This window comes from Pelobates fuscus, chromosome 8, assembly GCF_036172605.1.
Source record: "Pelobates fuscus isolate aPelFus1 chromosome 8, aPelFus1.pri, whole genome shotgun sequence".
Lineage (NCBI taxonomy): Eukaryota > Metazoa > Chordata > Amphibia > Anura > Pelobatidae > Pelobates > Pelobates fuscus.
In genome coordinates, this window is record NC_086324.1 from 142,455,113 (window position 1) to 142,479,116 (window position 24,004).

Genomic DNA, 24,004 nt, shown 5'->3' on the forward strand with positions numbered 1-24,004 from the left:
GGTTTGAGGAATGTGACAAAGAGTCCAAGGTGCTGCGAGTACCTATGGGATAACTATGGTGCTGGAACAACAAATTTGATCCACTGAGGATCCACTTCGCTACTTGGAAGATTTCAAGGATGTGTTGCTAATGTATTTGTGCCAGATACCACAGGACTCATTCAGAGGCCGTGTGGAGTCCATGCATCGATGCATCAGAGCTGTTTTGGCAGATATTGGGCATGTGGTTTTAATGTTGTGGCTGATCAGTGTTTATATACTAGGATTCTTCATATCTCATCCCTCTAAAGAATAGATCAAGGACAGCTGGGCCACTGGAACACTAGTATCACAAAGCCCACACTGTAATGCCTTCTCAAAAGCCCCATTCCTATAACCTCTTTATTCATTCCTGCATTAGCATACAAAAGGTTCTTCGGTTGTATATTCTACATTTCTTTTACACAAGATCCTCAATATTATGAATTACCACATAAAGTTCCAGTCTTCCACCTCCACAATGTATTACTCAGAGTACTCAAATGATCTTACATAGCACCTATATATAGATTGTAAGCTCTGTTTGAGCAGGGCCCCCGTCATCCTTTTGTTGTTCGCAAAATAGTTGCTTCATTTGCTGTTAAATTCCCCCTTAATAATATTGGAAGGTAGTGCGGAATGTTGGCACCATGTAAGTGATAATAATAATAATGATATCTAGTGCATTACCCATCATATATCTAGACTTCTTTAAGGCGGAGCACAAGCAGAAAACTCCCTTTTCGGGAGACATTGAAGCAAACCTGAGTACTGTGCAACATTAGTCATGACATTTCATAAATATTTATATCACAGTGTACGGCTATCTTACGTAGGGATAAACGCATTTCATTTCATGTCTTTAGCATTAAGCATTCAGCATATGTCTGAAAATAGCAGAATGCACATTGTTTACCTGCCATATAAATGTGACATTTATATTTTATATCTTTCCTAGTAACCTCTGCATCATTACCTGTTTTTCATCTGTCTCTCTGCCATTCTTTGTTCCTCGTCATGCACATTTTCAGCTTGAGTCCCTTGTATGGTCTGTTCTCACCAGATCTCCAGTTTTTCATCTCATCATTCTCCCTGCAGTTGTTTGTTTATGATCTTCTTCTATGCCAGTTCAAGTCAGCCACTTTAATTTATCTTTATTTTATCTGATGGACATTTGTCCTGAGGGACTCGGTCAGCCTTTACAGCACGACCAGACCCCTCTAACACCAGCAGCCAGTGTTGGGAGGAAGTGAGTGCAGGTCACTTCCTCTCAGCTAACATTGGAACTGCATAGGAGTGAGAGGAGGTGGATTGACTACCAAAAAGCCCCAACCAGCAGAAACCACCCTCCTGCACCCAATAGGTAGGAAACAGGAGGGTGGCTAAAAGAAAACCTGCATGTGTGTCTGTATGTTTGTGGTTGTGTGTGTATTTGTCGTGTGTGTGTGTGTCTGTATGTATGTATGTGTCTTTTTATGTATGTGTGTCTTTTGTGTGTGTGTGTGTGTGTCTGTATGTTTGTTGTTGTGTGTGTCTGTATGTCTGTGTACCTTTTTGTGTGTTAGTGTGTGTATCTGTGTGTCGATTTATTTGTATGTATGTCAGTGTGTCTTTGTGTCTGTGTATCTGAATTTGTGTCAATGTTTATATCTGTGTCTATCTATAGGTTTATCAGTGTTTGTATCTGTGTATCAGTGTGTGGCAGTATATGTATATGTGCATGTATATGTGCATGTATTCAAATGCTAACACTACACACAAAAACACCTTTGCATTAAAACATCAACATTATATATAAACACACACCTACATTCAAAACCAACACTAAACACAAATTCACACTTGCATTCAAATGCTAACACTACATACAAATACATCCCTACATTCAAAACCGAACACTGCAGACAGTGACGTACACACAATCCATGGGGCCCTGGTGCAAAACTTATCCGTGGGCCCCCCTCCCTCCCTCCCTCTCCCCCCACTCCACCCCCCGACGGGAACACACACACACATACAGACACACAGACAGACACACATGCATACATACATAAACACAAATAGACACAGGCAGACAGATATATACAGACACACACACACATACATACATACATACAGACAGACAGGCACACATACATACATACAGACAGACACACACAGACACATACATACATACAGACCGACACACACACAGGCACAGACAGGCACACACACATACATACAAACAGGCATACATACGCACATACATACAGACCAACACATACATTCAAAGACACATACATACAGACACACGCACACACAGACAGGCACACACATACAAACAGACAGGCACATACACAGGCATGCACATACACATACATACAGACACACACATACATGCAATGAGACATATACACATACATACGGACACACACAACACATACACACACACAAGACATACATACAAAGACACATACACACATACATATATACAGACAGACACACACACACACAAGACATACATACAAAGACACACACACGACACACATACATAAAAAGACACATACACACATACATACAGACACACACACACACACACAAGACCTACAGACACACAACACAAGACATACAAACAAACACACACAAAATATTTTAGTCACCCTCCTGTTTCCTACCTTTTAGGTGCCAGAAGGTGACATTCCCTGGGGTCCAGTGGTAGCTCAGGTTGATGGGAGTCAGAGTTCCCACTCTGACTCCATCCTCCTTCCTCCCACGCGGTCTGTGTGTTAGCTGGGAGGAGTGACGTGCGGTCACTTCCTCCCAGCTCTGTGATGTCAGCACTGACTGGGCCCCCTTACAATCCATATCCATCGGGTGGCCCTGACAGTATTGGCCAGCCGATGGACCCCTTGGACGTCGGCCCCGGCAGTTTGCCATGCGGAACGGGGCCGCAAATGGTGATGGCGGTCACCCGGTCGCAGGGGTCTGCAGGGTGGCCGGGCCCCCTGGAGTGCGGTATGTACGCCGCTGACTGCAGACCAGTACACCGCTGCTTTCAAATGGAAATAGTACAAAAAAGACTACATTTAAATGCCAACAGTACACACAAAAACAAGTTTACATTCAAACACACAAACACTGATCAGTGCTAAATACAACCCTACAAGGATGGGCAAATGGTAGAGTCTCAGCTGGCAAAGCAAGTTGTATGACCATGGGGATCTACCTTTTGCCAAGCCTTTCACCAGGGCCCTCTTTATGTTGGCTTTGTCACTGCCATTAGGCCTTTTTTACCCAATGATTACTCACTCTTCCTTGCCTTTGTGTGATGATATTTTTTCAACATGTATTAGACCTTTAATATTAATTGTAATAATAATAATCTTAATAATAATCTTATTTTGCACTTTTGTTTTTTCTCCTACCAGAATATGTTATAAATACAACAGCATTGCTAGTCGAGTCAACGAACTACCTACAACTACTGCCGAATTAGTTGCCCTTACAGACTTTCTAAGACTCTCAAGTGATGTAACCGTTTATAAACTAAAGGATGAAATCTCAGAAGCCGCAAGCAGACTGGCATTTCTTCTGGATTATGCGACACTTCAGTGTAAGCACACATTACAAACATCACAGTCGTTAGTAATATGTAATAATGCAATTTCATTTATTTACACAATTTATTAAATTCACATTGATCTCAAAATCCCTATTTTTATATATATATATATATATATATATATATATATATATATATGTGTGTTGCTCCCTTCTCCCTATATATATATGTGTATATATATATATATATATATATATATATATATATATAGATGATGCTTCATGGTGAACCTTGTATTATGGGAAAATAATGTTGTTGAGGATGTCATTAAACATAGTACTAAACCATCAAACTAACAGCCTAGTCATTTATAAATATGTCCAGAACCTTGAGATGATGTACTTTGCAAACAATATATATATAATCATTTTTCATTTTCATTTTAGATGTAGGAAAGGGGTGTAAACAAGGATGTGTATAGAATGCTATTACAATAAACCTTTATGAATAAGGTTGTCAATATGTATTTGTGTGTATTGCTTGCAATCTATTGTTAATCCCCAAGGTATGAAGATTAGGCCATAACCTTTGTCATAGCTACCCAAACTTTAAACGTTCTGGTATTATGTGACTCACTTTAAAAACCACACAGTTAAAACAAATGCAGGGTATTTCTAACCCACTTTTACTCTGTAAAAAAGAAATATGAAACTTACTCCCTCGAACTTGTGGCGAGAAGGAATAATACCCTCTCCCCTTATAGCATAGGTAACTATAATGTGAAGTGTTAAAGCAATGGTGTCTCAGGGGAAGACAGAAGAAATGTTGTGCTCTTAATGGTATCATTGGTTTGTATATTGACTCCCAAAACTAAGAGAGGTGTTCAGAATGTCTGTAGGACAAAAAACAAGACTTACTTTTCGGACAGCACACAGAACAGGCCTTTGTGGGACTGTCAGGATTACGTGCCAAGGCAAATAGTACCCATGGTGGAAATAGCAGAATTGAATTATGGTATCAAAGTCTTACTGATAGATTTAGCTCAGTGCATCACTGTACATTGCTCCATGCTTAACGTTATCCAGTAGTTAGAATTTCTCTCATGTGCTGTGTTTATAGATGATGATCTGAAGCTGAACAGCACAGTCTTCCACTGGCCGGAACAAATAGAGACGGTCTTTGATGTCAACAACAGCCGCTTACTGGCCAGGAGAGATCAGGCTGAGGTTGAGCTAAGGAAGAGGTGAGTGTAATTATCTCATTATATCAACTCTGTAACAATCACATTATTTATCTTATTATGTTCTTCTGTTAATCTGGTCAGAAATATATATATATATTTTTATTATTGGAAAGGTCTGAAAATCAATGCTTTTGTCTCCCTTGCACTTATATTCACAGCTGGTATTATACAATTAAACTTTGTTCTGTTTAACTCCTTAAAGACTAAGGTAGAGCAAAAAAACAAGATGCAAGAGAATACTGAGTACAAACAACATCTCAAATAGTCTGTCCTTCGGTGGGTCTCCGCTCACATCTCAAGCTACTTTTAGCTGATCTGATCTATCATTACAAAAAGAACCTGGACCCGTTGCATATCAGACTGATCCCACTGAAAAGTGGGGTCCAGAACCGAAATGCAGGCCAGCTCTCTCTGCAAAAGAGATACAGCAACCCTAGATGGTTGTTTCAGCCTTGTTAGGCATGGTCAGTGAGGTATAGCCAATACCTCTCTAGGAACAAAGAGCATGGGGTCTATGTCTGGATTGTCTGGATTACCCTTTAAACTTAGGGAGTGCAAAAAAAAATTAAACGTAGGTAAATTCATAAAGGAACAAGTAAAAAATAGTGCAATTTTATTAGTGTGAGAGATAGAGATATGACTGAAAATATTCTACGCCATGTAGTGGAAAATCGTTATGAAATGTGGTTTCCAAAGATTGGGGCTACTAACCATAAACCCAGGGCCACAATGGACTGTTCGGCAAGCAGATAATTTCAGGAAATTAACAGATTAATTGGCCACCACGTTTGCCTTTTTATCATCCAATTACTTTGTGTGGGGATATCTCAAGGTGCCGGGGTTCGTGAACAAACTGCGTACACTTTGTGAGGCGGCAAATGAAGCTTATTTTGAATAGCAACAGCAGGTAGTGTTGGTTGGAGTGTTCCCTTAAATGGCTGAAACATGCCATTCTGTTTGAACCCCTTGTGTGTTGCTCCCTTCTTTCCCAATATAAAAGGGTGCCCCATCTGTGTAGTGTATTCAGCTGCATAGACTCTTTGTGCACACAGAGCATGTTTCAGCATTCATTTGCCCACGACTCCCCCATCTAACCACTCACCATTTATTTACTTACTAATGTAATGGCAATTATCCTAATCTCTGTGAAGTTACCCATATCAACAAATTATTTAACTAACTCACCATATCAGAAATAGATTTTTCTGCGATGCCCAATATCATATTTTGTGTCCTGCTACATTTTGTCTCATTGCATATTTTTCCTACGAATTGTAAGTTCATGAGCAGGTCTTACAGAGGGGAGAGGAGGTTGTTGTCTTATCACTTGTTAAAAGTTTGGAAAACTCAATAGGTAAAAGCACTAAATAGATAGATGGATAATCTGATAGATAGATAGATAGATAGATCAGGGACGTTTTAGCCACAAGGCAAACAAGGCATTTGCCTTGGGCGGCATTTTCCAGGGGGTGGCAAATAAAGCCGCCCCCCAAATGCCCAAGGCAAATGCCTTGTTAGCCTTGCGGCTAACTGACATGCTGGGCTGGTTGCAGGGCAGGCGGCGCTGGCTGACGTCATATTCCGGCTCCCAGCCTCACTCTGCGGCGTGCAAGGGAGCTGAGCAGACAGCTCAGGGGGAGCTCTCCCTCGCCAGCTGCCCGCCCGCCTGTTGAATTGTAGCCACTTCCTGATCCCAGAAGAAGCTGATGGTTTGCAGCAAATAAGGAATTGCAGTGTGTGAATATTTTACATTGTTCTATTTCATAATTTGTTTAAGATATTATCTCCATAACACCACAATATTGTCCTCTGTCCTCAGTCTGGAGTGTTCTCCTATTTGCTCATAGAAAACTCTGTAGACTCTTGTAATCTATTTGACTGCTTCTTAAACAACTAATACCCTGGAGAAGAGCTTATTACAGACAAGTGTAAAGTGTATTTGAGGTGTTTTCTGTTAATTCCTAGCCCCGGGCTGAGATAAGACCTCTTGGGTATTGTTGAAGCACTAATTGGTCTTATGCAACTTCGTCTGAGTTTCTTTTTGTCGTCGATAATTACATGGTTGCATAATTACAGCAAAACTAAATAATTTTGTTAAACAGGAGGCGAAAACCAATGCGGAGGATTAAGCTAAGCACATTATTGTTATAAATTACACAATTATTGATGGACACAGAGGAGTTTAAGAGTGCTACTGTAGAATAGATTTCAATAAAAATTATAAAAATCATAAATGTGAAAAAATGATGCAATAATAGTAAGTGCAAGTTTTCAGTGAACTATGATACTTTTTGCAAGTATCAATTATACAAATATATATATATATATATATATATATATATATATATATAAAAAATACTAGTATAGGGTATTCATATGGTGAATAGGACAAAACATGGAGAATACTATTTATTTATCAGAACAGGATAAATGGATGAAAGTCAGAGGAAAAATATATTCTAGGTCCGTGAGTGTGAAAGGTCAATGCGTTTGGTGGCAGAAGAGAACGGTTCATTTATCATGATTCGAGATAAAACCCATTCTCTGATTAAATCCTCTTTCCAAAGTGCCAAATATGTTCATACATTTACATTCCCAGATATTTATTTGGGCTTCTTGATGTTCTTCTAGTTGATCTGTAGGGTGAGTCAATAATGGCCAATGATGGTACTGTCTGATATTGGTCCTAAGGGATCTAACTTCTTTATTAGGTTCTTGGTATTTTGTATGCTGGTAACATTCCTTCTTTCTATCCAATTAAATATTTTTCCCATTGAGATATCTCCAGACCCAATATGATAGATGTTCCTGGGTTCCCTTTCTTGACTGATGATAATACATTGTACACTCTAATTGTAGACGTACTCAATTTGAGAAAACACTTAAAGGCTACAGTGCAGACGTTGAAGCATTTAAAAAACGCGAGACGGCAACCCTCGATGAAATGAAGAGCAATGTTGAAAAACTAAAGGAACTGGAGAAGAATTTGAATGCAGCCCTGGTAGAATTTGAGGTCTGTGTTTATTAAAATAGTGTGAAGCAATACACAATGTAATTATATCATCCTTAAAATGTGTGGTTGGTTAATGGTTAATATATTATATTTTTGTAAAAGATCAATATTTTAAATTGTCCTACATATACTAATGCTGATCTTTGATATATATTATGTGCCCAAAAAAAATTCTTCAGTGGAAGATGGTATTTTTTACCATGTTTTCCTAATTACAGGATATATTTGATTCCTCATTATCATCCATCTGTCCACAGCCCTTTTATTAATTGACAGCTTCTACTCTCTTCTGTATCCTCTTCACTATTACATTTAGAACCCAGATTTAGAATCCAGCTCCCAAATATTTCTATTCACCCTCTTTGAATCTGTAATTGCTCTTTCTACATTCTCGTTTGTTTTATTTCTATCATCCCTGACCTTGAGCATAGCCCTATTCCTTTAACTTTTTTTGTCCAAATCAACACCTCCCTTTATTTTTATGCCCTCTTCTTTTCTGAATACTTGGGACAACACAATATGTGATATAGCCTATAATCACAGTTTAATACATTATAGAGACTGTTACGATTTCCTGCTTGGGCCGATCAGGGTGAGCCTTGTCAAGATACTTACAATTTACACAGCGTTTGTTTCTGTGCTTTACCAGTGAGTTATTAATCTTTAAGTCAGTGGTTCTCATACCAGTCTTCATGGCCCACCAATAGTCCAGGATTTATGTATTTCCCTGTTTTATTCCAATGGAGATATTAACAAAATCTGGACTGTTGGTGAGTCTTGAGGACTGGTTTGAGAACCACTGCTTTAAGTGGTCGGTATCTTTGGAAGCAGATGTTATTGGAGCCAGCTGGTAGATCCAGTTGGTAATTAATCTCTGCTACGAACTATTGGCTGTTAATAGAGGCTGTTTACTACAGCTATTTACTGATATGGTTGGAAACTAGTCCACATTTGTTTTTTTAATGCTATCCCCTTTTTAAAAATACATTCAAAGTTCTTCACTAAAATCCAATTTCCTCTCGGTCTAGATTAGCAAGAATATTCCGGGACCATGGAACTGCAAAACCTGGGCATTGTTCATAGAACATACCAATGTCCAGAGCTTGCCATACAGTCTCTGAATAACAAAGAAGGCTGGATTTTAGCCTCTACAAATACAAGCATATGGTTGCAATCCACATTCTAATGACGGAAATATGCAATTGAATCTGTCTGCTCTGCATGCAAATGTGGTTCAACCAATTTCCACAATTCAGTTGAAACTAATTTGCAGATCGCCAGTTGCCAATGCTAATAAAAGGAAAAGGTTAATTCTGTAGAGGATCCAATATAAACCATTAATGTAAATGACGATTTAGGATATTAATTAAATTATTATTATTATTTCCATAATTTGTTTTATTAATTTAGTTATATTATAACCATTTGCTTGGTGGCTTCACGACCTGATAGTGGATATAGTGGATTTCTGTAGGCTCAACTGCAAAAAACAGATTTGTTTTGCTAATTTCTACCAAATTTGTTCAGAGTGATCCCAGTTGAAATTCATTGTTTGATAAATGTAAAAATCCTATATTTTATTTATTTATAAAATATTTTACCAGGAAAGATACATTGAGATGGCTCTCGTTTTCAAGTATGTCCTGTAATTTATAAATGATTTGCATGTGAGAAATTTAAAGCACACACCGGATGGTGCCAGAGTAGGAATTGTGTAAAATAGGGAACAATGGGGTGCTTAAATGTCCTCACATTTGTTGTCTAGGGATTAGTATTTCAGTGGAAGTTTATGAAGTTACAGATTAGTTTTTTTTTTCGTCTGTGCAGATGGTGAGCTTATTTGCATAGAGAGGAAAATCATACTGCTTTTCAGAGTTTCATAGTGCAGATAGCATCACACGATGGATGTCAATACAATGACAAAATCAGTTATTTACAAAGATTATATCACTGTAATTAAATCATGTAAAAAAGCAGGTAAGATCTGTTAAAGGAACACTCAAAGTACCCTAATCACTATAGTGTTCTGTAGTGGTTATGGTGACTTTGTACCTCCCCTGCCTCCCCCCCATAATGACAAAGTTTTAAAAAGGAGTGACTTCTTAACTAGTGTCCATTGGTCCCCTTTCTCTGCCTCAATGAGAGCTGGAATCTCTCTGACTGCGCTAAGTCTAGTTGTGCAGGGCTGATTGACTAAGAGCGAACAGCTAGTCAGCTAGTACTCCACTGACCCTGGCAGGAGCTTCCAGTTCTTAGGAGCTAAATGGAAGGTACAGGAAATGATACCCAGTATACATATATGTACTAAGTCAAACTCTTAGCAAATGGCTTGAGTACTTGCTAGGACACTTGAAGCATAAAAACCATTACAGCACATTGTAGTAGTTGTAGTGCTTAAAATGTTCCTTTAATTGGTAACATGGCAAAAAAATAACACATATAATGATAAAGATAACTAATCAAAGGTTGTAAAATCGATGAATTAACACATCAAAGACAGGCGTTATCAGTTGGTTACAAACATTATATCACATTAAGAAAGTATATCACTGGTCTGACCTCTGCTATAGATCCTCATCCTGGGTACATGTTTAATATATCTCAGAGATTGTTGATGGGCTATAGTTACGATGACACACAACAGGCCCGTTTTATTTAAAATGTTTCATATTTTGTCCATTTCAATGGATCTTAAACACCCATGATCCCACTACACTTACAAGCATGTTAATATATTAAATCTGGGCTCTGAAATGTACGCCTTTGCTTTGTGTCCCACCGATGGTACAAAATTTCAAATGTGGTTGACATTTGGTCAATTACAGAATTTCGGTAATCCAGTGCCAAACTCTGTCTTTCGTGAAGAACCCTGATTATGTACATTCCCTGATACCTCAACACCTTAGCTCGACTGTTCTTTTAACTGCATTCATTTAATTTAGATTTTTTTTTTTTTTGCATAGTGTTCCACATTGAAGAGATTCATTATACTAGGCTAAGGCCACATTTTAATGTATGGTCTTCATTTACTGCAATATGACTTTACTTTCAAACGTGATTGCTGCACTCTGAGCAGACAATGATTATTTGTATGGGAGAAGCTTCCTATTTGTCTTCATAACTAATCTACTGCTATTTCGCACAGGAAATCAATACAGAAGAAGAGTTGCTTGAATGGGAGAAAAGTCAATTTCCTTTGTTACAAGAAATAATGATAAATAAGCTTCCCTTTGAACAACTTTGGATAACGGCTTATAATTTCAACTGTAAATCCGAGGAATGGATGAATAGTAAGTACAGAATATTGGTTTTTGCTTTGTAGAACTTTCTGATATGCAGTACATAAGTCCCTTGTGGTTTGTTGAGTGTATATATTGAGGAATTTCTGATTACATGTTTAGTTAAAAGGATATTTTAAACACCAAAACTACTACAGTGCTAGGTTGTGGTTATGGTGCCAGGAGTTTTAATGGTGATGTTCAACTGTTAGCTGTCCAACAATTTACAGTTAATACTTACCGGGCTCTGTCAATTGCCTGTAGTCTCTGTGGCCTGCACTGATAAGCTAAAGCTGACTTTCATATTTCTGCATTAGCAAATTTGGACATTATTCATTCACTGAGAGCTACGCAGATTGTCAAGAGCTCATTTCACAATCTGCGCACACTGGGTATTTCTTTTTTAAGAGTTATTTCCCATGGAACATGTTACTTCTGAGAAGCAGGTTAAGTTGGCGGAAAAAAAATAAAAATGATAAAATTCTCTAAGTAACCATGAGAGCAGTGCTGACTTTGAACATTCCTACCATTTCACAGACTTATTTAGAAGCACACAGAAATAAATCTCATGAAAGATGCAGCAGCTACAGTGAGATCTACTCATTAGCAACTAATAGGTTATCAAGATAATTTTATATATATTTAATTTCACTCTTTTACCGGCAAAGATCCCCTTTGAGCCTTACTGTGTCTTTAGCTACAAATCTTATAAAATCATTAACTTTCCTGTCCTGAACTTCGTGCTCTAATTCAAACTTTCTGACACTGAGATTAAAGGAACACTATAACGTTACGATTACAAACATGTATTCCTAACGCTACAGTTTTTAACTACCCATTTAGGACCCCGCACGTCACGTGAGGGTTTGAAAAGTGAGATTTACTCACATTTCAGCCTTTGCCACGCTGATCTCCGTGGGGAAGCTCTGCCGCTTTGGCTGAGATCATCAGTGTAGATGATTTCAGCCAATCCAATGTTTCCCCATAGGGGGCTCGTGCACATGCATGCAAACATAGATATACAATCATACATGCACTCACAAACAAACATGGACACAGACAGTCACATACACAGACAATTACACATAGTCGCAAAATAAATAATTACACTATTATATACATCGGCACAAAGTCACAAAAATAGTTACTGTTACAAAGACATATAGTCTCACACACACAGTCACGGTCACAAATAGTTATAACCGCACATTCACAGTCACAAATAGTCATATTCGCACACACACAGTCACACACAGTTACAGACATACCCACACAGCTACAGCCATACACAAACAGACTGTTACAGACATACATACACAGTTACAGGGACAAATACACAGTTATAAGCACACACAGCTACAGGTACATACTCAGTCACCAAAACTGCCTCCTGCATCCTGCCTTTATGTGCATGGGTGGTTGGGAAGGAAAGGAGGAGAAATATATTGCCCTGCTTTCCCTTTATCAAGCTTCCATTTCCATTAAGGAATGGCTGGTCTGGGCCAGCAGAGGGAGTCTCAGCAGCTGCTGCTTCAGCACAGGCATGCGATCTGGCCCCCAGGTCACATGCTCCCCCAGCCTCATCCACAATATGCTGCCCCTTTAAAAAAAAATTACTGTGCCTTCCCCATTGAATTGAAGATCCTATTCACAATATAACAATATACACAATATAAGTTTGTTTGTTTTTAACATATAATTTTGTTTGAATTATATTACATTAGGAATATGGGCCACTAAGCAAATTGTCCAACTGCCGAATAGGTCAATAGGCCAAGTTAAAATGCCAATTACATAATTTGAGCCCCTGACAAAGAGGTTAAAAGCCACTTGATTAAAATCTCATAGTCACTGACCCGCTGAGCAATCATATATCCTACTGGGAGATTTTAACAGAATTACTATCTGAACGGAGCGGTTATCTAAATAAACGCCTGATGATAGCTTGTCAATATGATATAAGCACATACCAAGATGTATAGAAAACTAGCTTTAACATGAAAACAAGACAATTGTATTCACATATTGTATCGGTGCTGGTTGCAGGAAAATGTCCACGTAATAGAGAAATACAGAGGTATTCTTGCATCTAAGCTATGTACACCAACATGCAGACATACAGGCATGCATGAATTCTTAATATCTCTTATCTGTAGGAGTGTGGCTACATTTTTCTCTGCCAGAAGCAGTTGTAAGTCTTATTATGCTGTAGTAGGCATTTGAAAACCCCAACACAGGAAGAGGCTCATTCATAAAATTACCACTTCTATAGAAAACCTTGACCGGTGTATCGTCGCCATATGGGCATTCGGAACCTGGACAAACCCCCACATACCTACCCCCAATAAAACACGGACACTAGGGTATATGGGTAAAATTGTCCACAGCTTTATTAAATATGTAAATAATAATAACTTAACATAGAAACTTTCCCCCCTTATTTCCGTATCCTTCCGTTAGGTATATATATATATATATATATATATAACATTGAACCAACATAACATCACTTAAAGTGCCAACCATTATTATAATTTAACCATGGTAGGGGTATACCCGGATACCCCTCCAGGACTCGAAACCTACCAACATACCAATAACCATTAACTTAACCTTCCTACTGGGGAGCCTATTTCCTCTCCTAGAGCTCCCTATCCCGCCACTGTGACAAAAAGGGAACCCCACTACGGCCAAAAACCCAGGGAGGGAGGGTGGGACAAACTCAGCCAGGCAGGCGAGTTAAAAGTGATTTTTCCTAAGATGTCTGCCTACTTATATGACCCAGCCCCTTTACCTCTCCATGACCCACTCCCAATCAGCTTCCTCCTATGCCCGCCTTCTAACCCCTGTCAAGGCCCTTTTCTACTAAGCTGTGCTTTTGTTCCATGGGGCTACAGGAGTGACACGGGAACAAAATAGCAGAAAGGCAAAGAGAATAAAAATGGATAAAGTCTAGAATCAGATGTATCTGAATCACAGGAAGCAATTTAGATTGGTCAGGTTCAGTCAAAGCCTAAACCACAAATCAAAGGTCAGCTAACTTGTGAACATGTACAGGAGCACTGAAAGCAGCAATTTCAGGAAAGGTCTAATTCTATGGGTACATGGGCAACAAGATATCAGATTGATGTCTGGAGATCACCATAGGTGTTTATAGGGTGCAGAGAATCCCTGGAATAGAGTGCAGGCACATAGTGGAGAATCCCTGGACTAGAGCCCAGACAAATAGCAGATAACCTCTGGAATAGAGTGCAGGCACATAGCAGAGAATCCCTGGAATAGAGTGCAGGCACATAGCAGAGAATCCCTGGAATAGAGTGCATGCACATAGCAGAGAATCCCTGGAATAGAGTGCAGGCACATAGTGGAGAATCCCTGGACTAGAGCCCAGACACATAGCAGATAACCTCTGGAATAGAGTGCAGGCACATAGCAAAGAATCCCTGGAATAGAGTACAGGCACATAGCAGAGAATCCCTGGAATAGAGTACAGGCACATAGCAGAGAATCTCTGGAATAGAGTGCCGGCAAATAGCAGAGAATCTCTGGACTAGAGCCCAGACACAACACATTACCTCTGGAATAGAGTGCAGGCACATAGCAGATAATCTCTGGAATAGAGTGCAGGCACATAGCAGAGAATCTCTGGAATAGAGTGCAGGCACATAGCAGAGAATCCCTGGAATAGAGTGCAGGCACATAGCAGAGAATCTCTGGAATAGAGTGCAGGCACATAGCAGAGAATCCCTGGAATAGAGTGCAGACACATAGCGGAGAATCTGTGGACTAGAGCGCAGACACATAGCAGATAACCTCTGGAATAGAGTGCAGGCACATAGCAGAGAATCTCTGGACTAGAGCACGGACACATAGCAGATAAGCTCTGGAATAGAGTGCAGGGACAAATTAGAGAACCTCTGAGCTAGGCACAGACGCATAGCAAAATACCGCTGGAATAGAGTGCAGACAAAGCAAAAATCCTCTTTGGTAGGTCACAGGCACTTAGCAGAGAACCTCTTGGCTAGGCTGTAGTCACAATGCAGAGAACCTCTGTGCAGCCTAGAAGATCCAAATGGAGCACATAACCATTAGAGAAACTATATACACAAGTGTAATGCAGCTTTTGAACATGGGATTGCCACTGAGGACATATGTATTTGGTTCTCGTCCAATACAAGAGTAGTAGCACAGCTAGCCGGCCACAATACAGAAAGCTGTGTTACCATGTGCAGACTCCAGTTTAGTCTGGGCATGAGAACCCTAACAAGTTCCTTTAAACTACAAAATGACTTTATCTTACTACTTTAAAAATACTGCATAAACCAGAACATGTTTATTAGTGGCATCTAGTGAACAGAGCTCCATACGAGTACGTACAATCAGAGTATTGAGAGAGTTAGCAATGTGAGGCTGATGGTTAAAGCAGGGGAAATAAAAAAAAAACATTGGAAATATAAAATGGATTAAAGATAGAATGAGCAATAAGGAGTGTGGAAATGTAATGGGGAAAAACAACTGTATGATTTACACCTTGAAATATAAATGGCATATGGATATCACAGCTGCATGCCCACTCTTTTAAAATAACGAACCCATCAAGTGACAAAGGAGAAAGAACACACTAAAAACCACTCAGAAAGTTAATTCAGATTCATAAGCACTCACCTGTGTGACCAATTACTGCAAAATCCACAGCTGCTCTATTTGAACATGTTACCATAGACTAATTTATCAAGTACAGTGATGGATTACCACGAGCACTAAACTGAATGAGACTATAGTACATAAAAAATGGAACCTCATAAGAAAGTACCGTACTTCTTTCTTTGGATACTCTAAGCACCAAAACAACTTTAGCTTAAAGGATCATGCATAACTTTGAGACTATTGTCTCAGTTTTAAAAGCCTTGGCACGACAGAATTATTACGTCATGGGTCCTTAACGGAAAGAGAGCCATGATGGAATTCTGCCCTTAATCCTTAAGATCTTAATGACAGAGAATTGAACTGTGAGACTGCAGGTGCATGGTGGATACACCAAAATCACTTGATTAAGCTAAAGCTTGTTTTGCTTAGTGTCCCGTTAAAAAAAACATTAAACGTTCATGCGTTTTTTTTTCCCCACCATATCTCGACTTCTCAATAAAATTGTATGCATAATATACCAAACATTATGTTGATTTTACTACTCACATTTTTTTTATTGCAGTGCATATAATTTTCAATTGACTGTTAGACTGGTGTAAATGTGATTTTAATACCATTATTTGTACAGATTTCTTGTATGAATAGGCTTTTAATTGTTTATTGATCTCCCAGTTTATTTAATATCTATATAATTCTTTAAGAACAGTATTATCAGAAAAGGTATCTTGCTTTGGTTTTACATCTTATCTTATTAAATTAAGGACTATTGGTGTTGTGGGAATTAAGGCTATATTTCTAATTAAGGAGCCGTTAACCTCCCATGTGTCTTGCAAATGACCTTTGCCTGTAATTAATGTGTTAAGGGTCTTGAAGGAATACCATTAATCATCTACACCTTGACCACATCAGGGTGTAGATGACATAACGTAACACAATCAGAAAGAAATGGACTGAAATAGCTTCAGAGTACTCAGTTTCTTCTCAAAACACCTCCGTCCCTACCAGAACTACTACCCTGTAGTAGGTGCACTGAGTACGATGCAGAGTTTGAAAATGCTGGCAGCAAGTTGCATCTGTCCGTAGATATGTATCATAGGACCAGTTGGAAAATAAATGCTTCAGTGTCTCTGACTTCATGAAGCAACGTCAAATGTCTGGGTGTACTATAGGGAACCTAGGAGAGGTCCGAGAGATCCTTATTGGAAATTATTTAAAGCAAAATGTTCTGCTATTGTTACATAAACCCAGGCATCATTTTAGAGTTATTTGTTCATTTTTTACCCACTTGCCTTTAAAGTGGAACTGTTTATATCAAACAATCCTTTTTTTTAAAATTTTATTTAATTCAAAGTCTGTATACATTGACCTGGAACATCTTTGAAATTCCATTTTACTTAGATATTTTCTATAAGAGAAAGTTGGGTTTACTACATGTTATATGTGCCTTTGAAATGGCATAAGAAGTCTTGGCAAACAACATAAATGCAATGATTGACAGCTGGGTTCATTGGTATGCAGAAAATTCCAAGGCCTCTCTACGGACACGTGGGATATTAGCGATAGAAGATCCCTCTGACCAGTTATATCTCAGGATCTTCCATAGAATATCGCATTGTATTATCGCGCATGTACGAGAATGTAACGATGAAGCAGAGAGTGAGGTGACGTTTGAAAGTCAAGGCTAAATCTGCAGAAAAAGGATTGAGGTTCCCAGACTGATAATTGCAGTTGATTTAAAGTTTGATTTGCTCATTTGTTTTACACAGACATGTTTCGGATGCATCATCAGTGTAAAAAATATATAACATACAATGATGACATACAATGGTTCTCGCTAAAAAAAATTCTTAGTCTTTTATATTTCTTAACTGTCTTGCATGAACTACTAGCCCATTCGTCTTTTCAGAGCTGCCTTAAGTTAGTGATATTTCCAGGTTGTCTTGCATGAACTGCCATAACATTTCAGTTGAATTAAAGGTCAGGACTTTCTTCTGCTTTAGCCATTAAGTTGTAGGTTTACATGTGTGTTTAGAATTCCTTTTGTGTTGCGTGAACCCCATTCTGCAGAGCGTTAGCTCATAGATGGACACACTGATATTCTCCTGTCCAGTCTGCAGTCTATTGCACTCTCAAAGATTGTAACCCATCTGGGTCACAGGCCCACCGTGTTTCGAGGGTGGGATTAATCATTGTATTGTAATACAGAATTTAGTTTATCACATATATTTTACGCTGTTTAATATTTTTTGATAAACATTTAAGATAATTCACCAAACTATAACATGTCGGGAATTCACTTGTAAATTGCTATCAGTCTGCATGATCCAGGGTTAGATTTGTAATCTTGAGAAGCACGTCAGTGTTCTTTTTGGAGAACTTCCGTTGCATTTGTGCAGTTCTACCTTTTAAAAATTGGGGATTGGATATTCAGACCAGGGTTTAATATGCCCCCACTACAACTAAAGGGCAGTAAATCAGAACTAAAAGATCCTAAACTCAGACCGAGAGTCTTCTCCTGCTTAGCAAGGCACTCATCATGCCTGATAGGAGTATTGCCGGGTTTAATCTGTTTGTTGGGAGCATTATTAGTTTAAAGTGACACTAAGCACCATACCTAGCTAAGAGTAGCACCCTGTAATAGTGTAAAATGTGCTGGTAAGCTGGCAAACAGTTTACAGAAAATAGTGAGACACAGTGGGGTTGTGTATGAAAAGGTGGCATGTTTGAAGAATTATAAGTGGGCAGTCACCATGGAAGCCATTAGAGCCAGCAGGCACATTGCTTTGGTGATGCTGCTCATGTCCAATTCTTGCACCCTTTTCCGAATAGACACTTTTTATCCATAACCCCCAGTTTTGCTTTTTACCCAGCCACTTACCTGACATGTGAGTAAGGGGAGAGGAATAGCAACAATGACAGCATGAACAAACTGTGATTGACTCACATCAGTCGTAGGCAGAGACATGTTTGCCCCTCTGCTGCACTGAAACTTAAAGGGACACTCCAGACCACTAAATAACTTTAACCCCTTAAGGACACATGACATGTGTGACATGTCATGATTCCCTTTTATTTCAGAAGTTTGGTCCTTAAGGGGTTAAATGCGCAGTTTGAAATTCTTTATGTCTGAAGTGTGTCCTATTGTTATCATTTTGCAAAAAGTGCAAATTTCAATATAAATTGACCCTTTACAAATTATACTGGTTACACCCCCTGGCTTTAAAGCAGACAACTGGTCCTATTACTCCTGGTTTGGTTAGCTCAGTGCCTTGCAAAGAATTCTAATTGAGCTGCATTGGAAAATCTGTGATTGGACAGCCACAGAAAGTCTAGGCTGGGGACGAAGGGGGTGGTTTGCAAAGGCAGCAAACAAGAGAACTGCAGTTTTTAGATATAATCCCAATGAAAACATGTATAATTAAATGCATGCATGTATTCATTGGGGGTATATCTACTAAACAGTGATTTTTATTTAATTTGTATTCGGGCAGTGGAGTGTTACTTTAAGGACCCCATAAATCACATTGCCTCATAATTATTGACTATAGTTTCTCGATATTGCACAGTGTGAAGTCTTACTGAGCTACATGAGAATTAAATGTGCAGTTTAAAATTCTCTGCTGATCACATAACCTATTGCACTGTCTCGTCTTAAATAATGTAAAGCATGTATTCTGGTGCGTTAACCCTCAAATGTCAACACACTGTTTCGCTTGCAGTATGACAGAATAATATTAATAAGAATAAAATAAGCTCTGTGGTTTATATATGAATTTCACTTTAGCTAAAAGGGGAGGATTAATTAACTTTTTTTATTGTGCTATTTTGCCACTTTATGAAAATTTGCATTCTCATTTTGTATGAAGAGAAAATCGGACGAATATACAATTCTTCACACTTGTTTTTCTCAGTTGTTAATGAGCAATTTACATAGTAATTACATGACAGTGTTCTTCCAGGGAACAGAAATTACAAATTAGCCATTTTATTTCTTTTGTACTATTGTTGTTGCTGTATAACTCCAAGCAGCTGTTGTACATCTCACTGAATTCTGCTAATCTGCAGAGGTTCTATGACAAACATTAATTAGCGCGATACAAAGTTGATTAAAAAACTTTTCTGATGCTCAGTATTCACTACATGGCCAATATATATAGGCACCTATTCCCTTTAGTTGATTTGGCTATTTTAGGAACAACTGCCTAAAATCATGCACACACCTAGGTGACAGCAAAAAAAATGCTCATGGGAAAGTTTGGTATGATATTGTAAAAAATCATTTTTTTATTTTCTGCAGCCTACCAGACAGGGTACCAGACAGGGTATGACTGCACCAGCTTCTGATGCGGAATTCATTAAGTGATAAAAAATGGGATCTTGAAGGAACCTCCTTGATTATTCAAAGGGACTCTCTAGGCCAGGGGTAGGCAACCTTCGGCTCTACAGATGTTGTGGACTACATCTCCCTTGATGCTTTGCCAGCAATATGGCTGTAAAAGTATTATGGGAGATGTAGTCCAAAACATCTGTAGAGCCGAAGGTTGCCTACCCCTGCTCTAGGCACTATATACATTGTATCTCATTAATTTGGATATAGTGCCTGGAGTCCCCTGGCACCATCTTAAACCACTTTGAACATTGAATGAGAGTTCCTGGCCAGAGGATGAGATTCCATTTTGAAACCATTTAGAGTGAAGCGGTGACAGTATGAAAATAATATGGGTTAGGGGTAGGATTAGGGTTGGGGTTCGGGAATTGGCGAATTCCTGAATTGTCAAAGTCACGAATTTCAGAAGTGCCGAACCGAAGTCCTGAATTGCCGAATTTCTGAAATGCTGAACCAAACCAAATTTTTTTGCCCATGCACATCCCTAGTAAATAGTATTTTTCCGTTTTGTGTAGGTTGTTTGGAGTGGAGTGTCCCTTTAAGATCCTATTACAATCATTACATTACCCTTTCAGAAAACACTTACCTTGTAACACTGGGTGACAGACTAGTGTATAATACAGAGTTTGTAATACAGGCTGATTGCAGACAGATTGCACCCAGGTTAACTGTTTGAAGGAAGCCAGATAAAACTGTCATAACTCTCTGGAATAAAACACACCAGGGAAATATAATCAGTGAATGCTAAATGCATGGATTTGCAGGCACTTAGAGAGCATAGAAAGTAATTTCGGTGGTCAGACTCTGCACTATTTATTTGAGCTAGAGGTTAATTTTTTCTGTGTTTTCTGGAGATGACTCAAAGGGGATGCGAAACAGAGCACAATTGGATAACAAAGACAGTAAGCCAGACAGACATATATGTTTTAGTTAGACATGTGCAATTCGTTTCGGTCTGAATTAAAATTCGGCTAAATTTCGGCAGTCCCGAAATTCGGAAGTGCCGAAGTGCTTCGGATTTCTGAAAAGTGGCAAAACAGGAGAGGGAGGGAAAGTTAAGAGAACGATGATCGGAATCTAACCTAACCCTACCTCTACCCATACCTAACCCCAACCCTACCCCATACCTAACCCCTAACCCCAACCCTACCCCTAACTCTATCCCTAACACTATTAGGATTAGGGTTAAGGGTAGGGTTAGAAATACGGGTAGAGGTAGGATTAGGGGTGGGGTTAGGGTTAGGCTTAGAGAATTGCCAAAGTCCCGAATTGCCTAAGTCACGGATTTCGGAAGGACCGAACCGAAGTCCTGAATTGCCAAAGTCCCGAATTTCGGAAGTGCCGAACCGAACCAAATTTTTTGCCCATGCACATCCCTAGTATCAGTAGTTATTCACCAGATAATGTCCCTGGATGTCTCCTCATTTAGTTTGCGGCCTCTCTCTCCCTGCTGCTCAGCTCACATTGCTCTCAGTTGCTCAGTATTTACTGAGAGGTAGAGGTCAATCCAGGAACTCTGTGAATGAAATGTGGGAATGGCTCAAGAAATGCAAAAAAGCTGGAAAATATTAGATTTTTTTTTTTATCAAAAAGAGAGTACCCCTATCTACGATTTCAAAATCGTGCACTGACACTACAGCACCATCACACCAATATGTTGTGTTGCTGCCAGTAATGTCCCTTTAATTTTCAAGCAAAGCTTGTTATTCTGAATGTAACATTAAACTGCTCTTTTAAAGAAACCAAAATAAGGATATTCCACGTACAATACTGCTGTGCAATGCAACTTTGCTTGATTTTACAAAAAGACAGTGATCAGAATGACACTTTGGAACATGTCCTTGCCAACTTTTGATAAACCGTAATTTTCTTATATAGGCCTTCAAAGTGTGTTTCTTTTTCTTTCTCGTCACAGGTTCTTTCCAGGATTTAAATGCAGAGGAAATCACAGAGGAAATTGGGAACATGTGGAGGACAATGTACAAGCTGTCCAAAAGTCTTGGCGATTTGCCAGGGCCAAGAAGGGTAGCAGAGAACATGAAATTCAAAATTGAGAAGTTCAAAGTGCATCTTCCAATCATCTCTGTAATCTGCAACCGCGGAATGAAGAGTCGACATTGGGAGCAGGTGCTGCATTCACGCAAGCCATGAAATAGCATAATTTTAAACACAATGTGCCACAATTGTGTCTGTTTTTTTATTTTATTTTTTACTAAACCTGCTCGTTACATTAACACTTTCAGAACACATTCATCACGGCTTGCTGTTAATGTTGCATTTAAGCAACTGTTCAGTCTAGCTTCTAAAGATGACTATTAGTTCCAGTATTCATTTTATAATAAATCGCTTCCTTTTGTCATCCCTAGTATAGCAAGGTTTTTAATGTTCCTATTCGTTTAACCAATACACGAGCCATCCACATTGCTCACTGATACAAAGACACGGTTATTCTAAATCAATATTAATTTGATACATCTCCTGTCTTTGGCAAAACTTCCTGGGTGGTCGCGTGTTCAATGAAATATTGCAGATATGACTTCAGTGGTCAGCCATCTTGTAGAAAAGAAAAAGGCAGAAGGTATTCTCCAATAAGAATATATATTTAAACGTATGCCCCTGAGGATTGTGTTTATATTTCTGTGCCACTGAGGATTTTTGTTTATATTTTTCCCATGACAGTCACATGATACTAATTCTTCAATATATTCTAATTAATAAAATTACTCTTTGCATCACAATTGCCATGTAATACGGCTATTTCATGTAAATCCCATAAACCTCTGGCATTTTTTCCCATAAACCTCTGCACATTATTTTATTTTTTATTTTCAGTTTGTGTGTTTTTTTTATTTTATTTTTTATTTTTTGCAGTTTGTGAGCCTAGATTTTTCAACTAGGCTCATAAACCGAATACCCATTGAAGTCAAAGTGGAATCACAGCTAGGAAATTAGTAAAATAAATAAATAAAAATTGACTAATTTCATTGCCACATAAAGTGCCTATGCTGTTTAGAGTGCCTCTCAGTCCATAGGGCGTTAATTATTCCTTTATTTTAGATCAATGAAATTGTTGGATTTGATATTACACCGGAGCAAGAAACATCTCTTATTAGCATGCTGGAATTTGGACTATCAAAATATATCGATAGGTAAGACTAATAATTATTATTATTATCATGCATTTTATTAAAGTTTATATTTTTCATCGGTTTAATGCTTAGGTAAAGTATGTGAAGTAAATATATGTTAACAATGTTTAATCAGTGTTAAAGTGAATAACGAATTAAGCATAATTAAGCTTAATATGGAAACAATAGTTTCATTATCTAAGAGAAATGCAGGTGCAGTCTTTTATATTATTATTAGTAGTAGTAGTAGTAGTATTTATATAGCGCCAGCTTATTCCACAGCACTTTACAATAATTTACCAAATGAGACAATAACAAAATGTAACAGGTACAATAGGTAGTTGAGGACCCCGCTCAAACGAGCTTACAGCTTACAACACAATAGGAAGGGTATTGCGAGAGACAGCAAATAGACATGGTGGGAAAGTAGCAGAATTGGAGGTGAGAGTGGAGTGTGGCCCTATAGGAGAGAGCGAGACGAAGGTTTGAGAGATAGACGTTACTCTTGGAGTCCATGAGCAATCCCGAAAAGATGGGTTTGAGGGAGTTCTTAAAGGATTGAGAGATAGAAGTTACTCTTGGAGGCCATACACATTCCTGAAAAGATGGGTTTTGAGGGACTTCTTAAGGATTGAAGACTAGGGGAAAGTCTGACATCAGTAGGCAGACTGTTCCAAAGGAAAGGAGCCACCCATGAGAAGTCTTGCAGGCGTGAATTTGCAGTAAGGTTGCGAGCAGCAGAAAGGAGA

The 24,004-nt window shown here is 38.7% G+C and overlaps 1 protein-coding gene across 1 annotated transcript in view; it reads left to right on the forward strand.

Moving 5' to 3' along the window:
* DNAH3 (dynein axonemal heavy chain 3) overlaps positions 1-24,004 on the forward strand; it is a 355,798-nt gene that overhangs the window by 136,451 nt on the left and 195,343 nt on the right. Inside the window, exons 15-20 of the mRNA XM_063430376.1 lie at positions 3,426-3,610; positions 4,679-4,802; positions 7,662-7,815; positions 10,961-11,105; positions 22,043-22,254; positions 23,185-23,276. Of these exons, the coding sequence (XP_063286446.1) occupies positions 3,426-3,610; positions 4,679-4,802; positions 7,662-7,815; positions 10,961-11,105; positions 22,043-22,254; positions 23,185-23,276 (912 nt within the window). The remainder of the gene's footprint in view (positions 1-3,425; positions 3,611-4,678; positions 4,803-7,661; positions 7,816-10,960; positions 11,106-22,042; positions 22,255-23,184; positions 23,277-24,004) is intronic.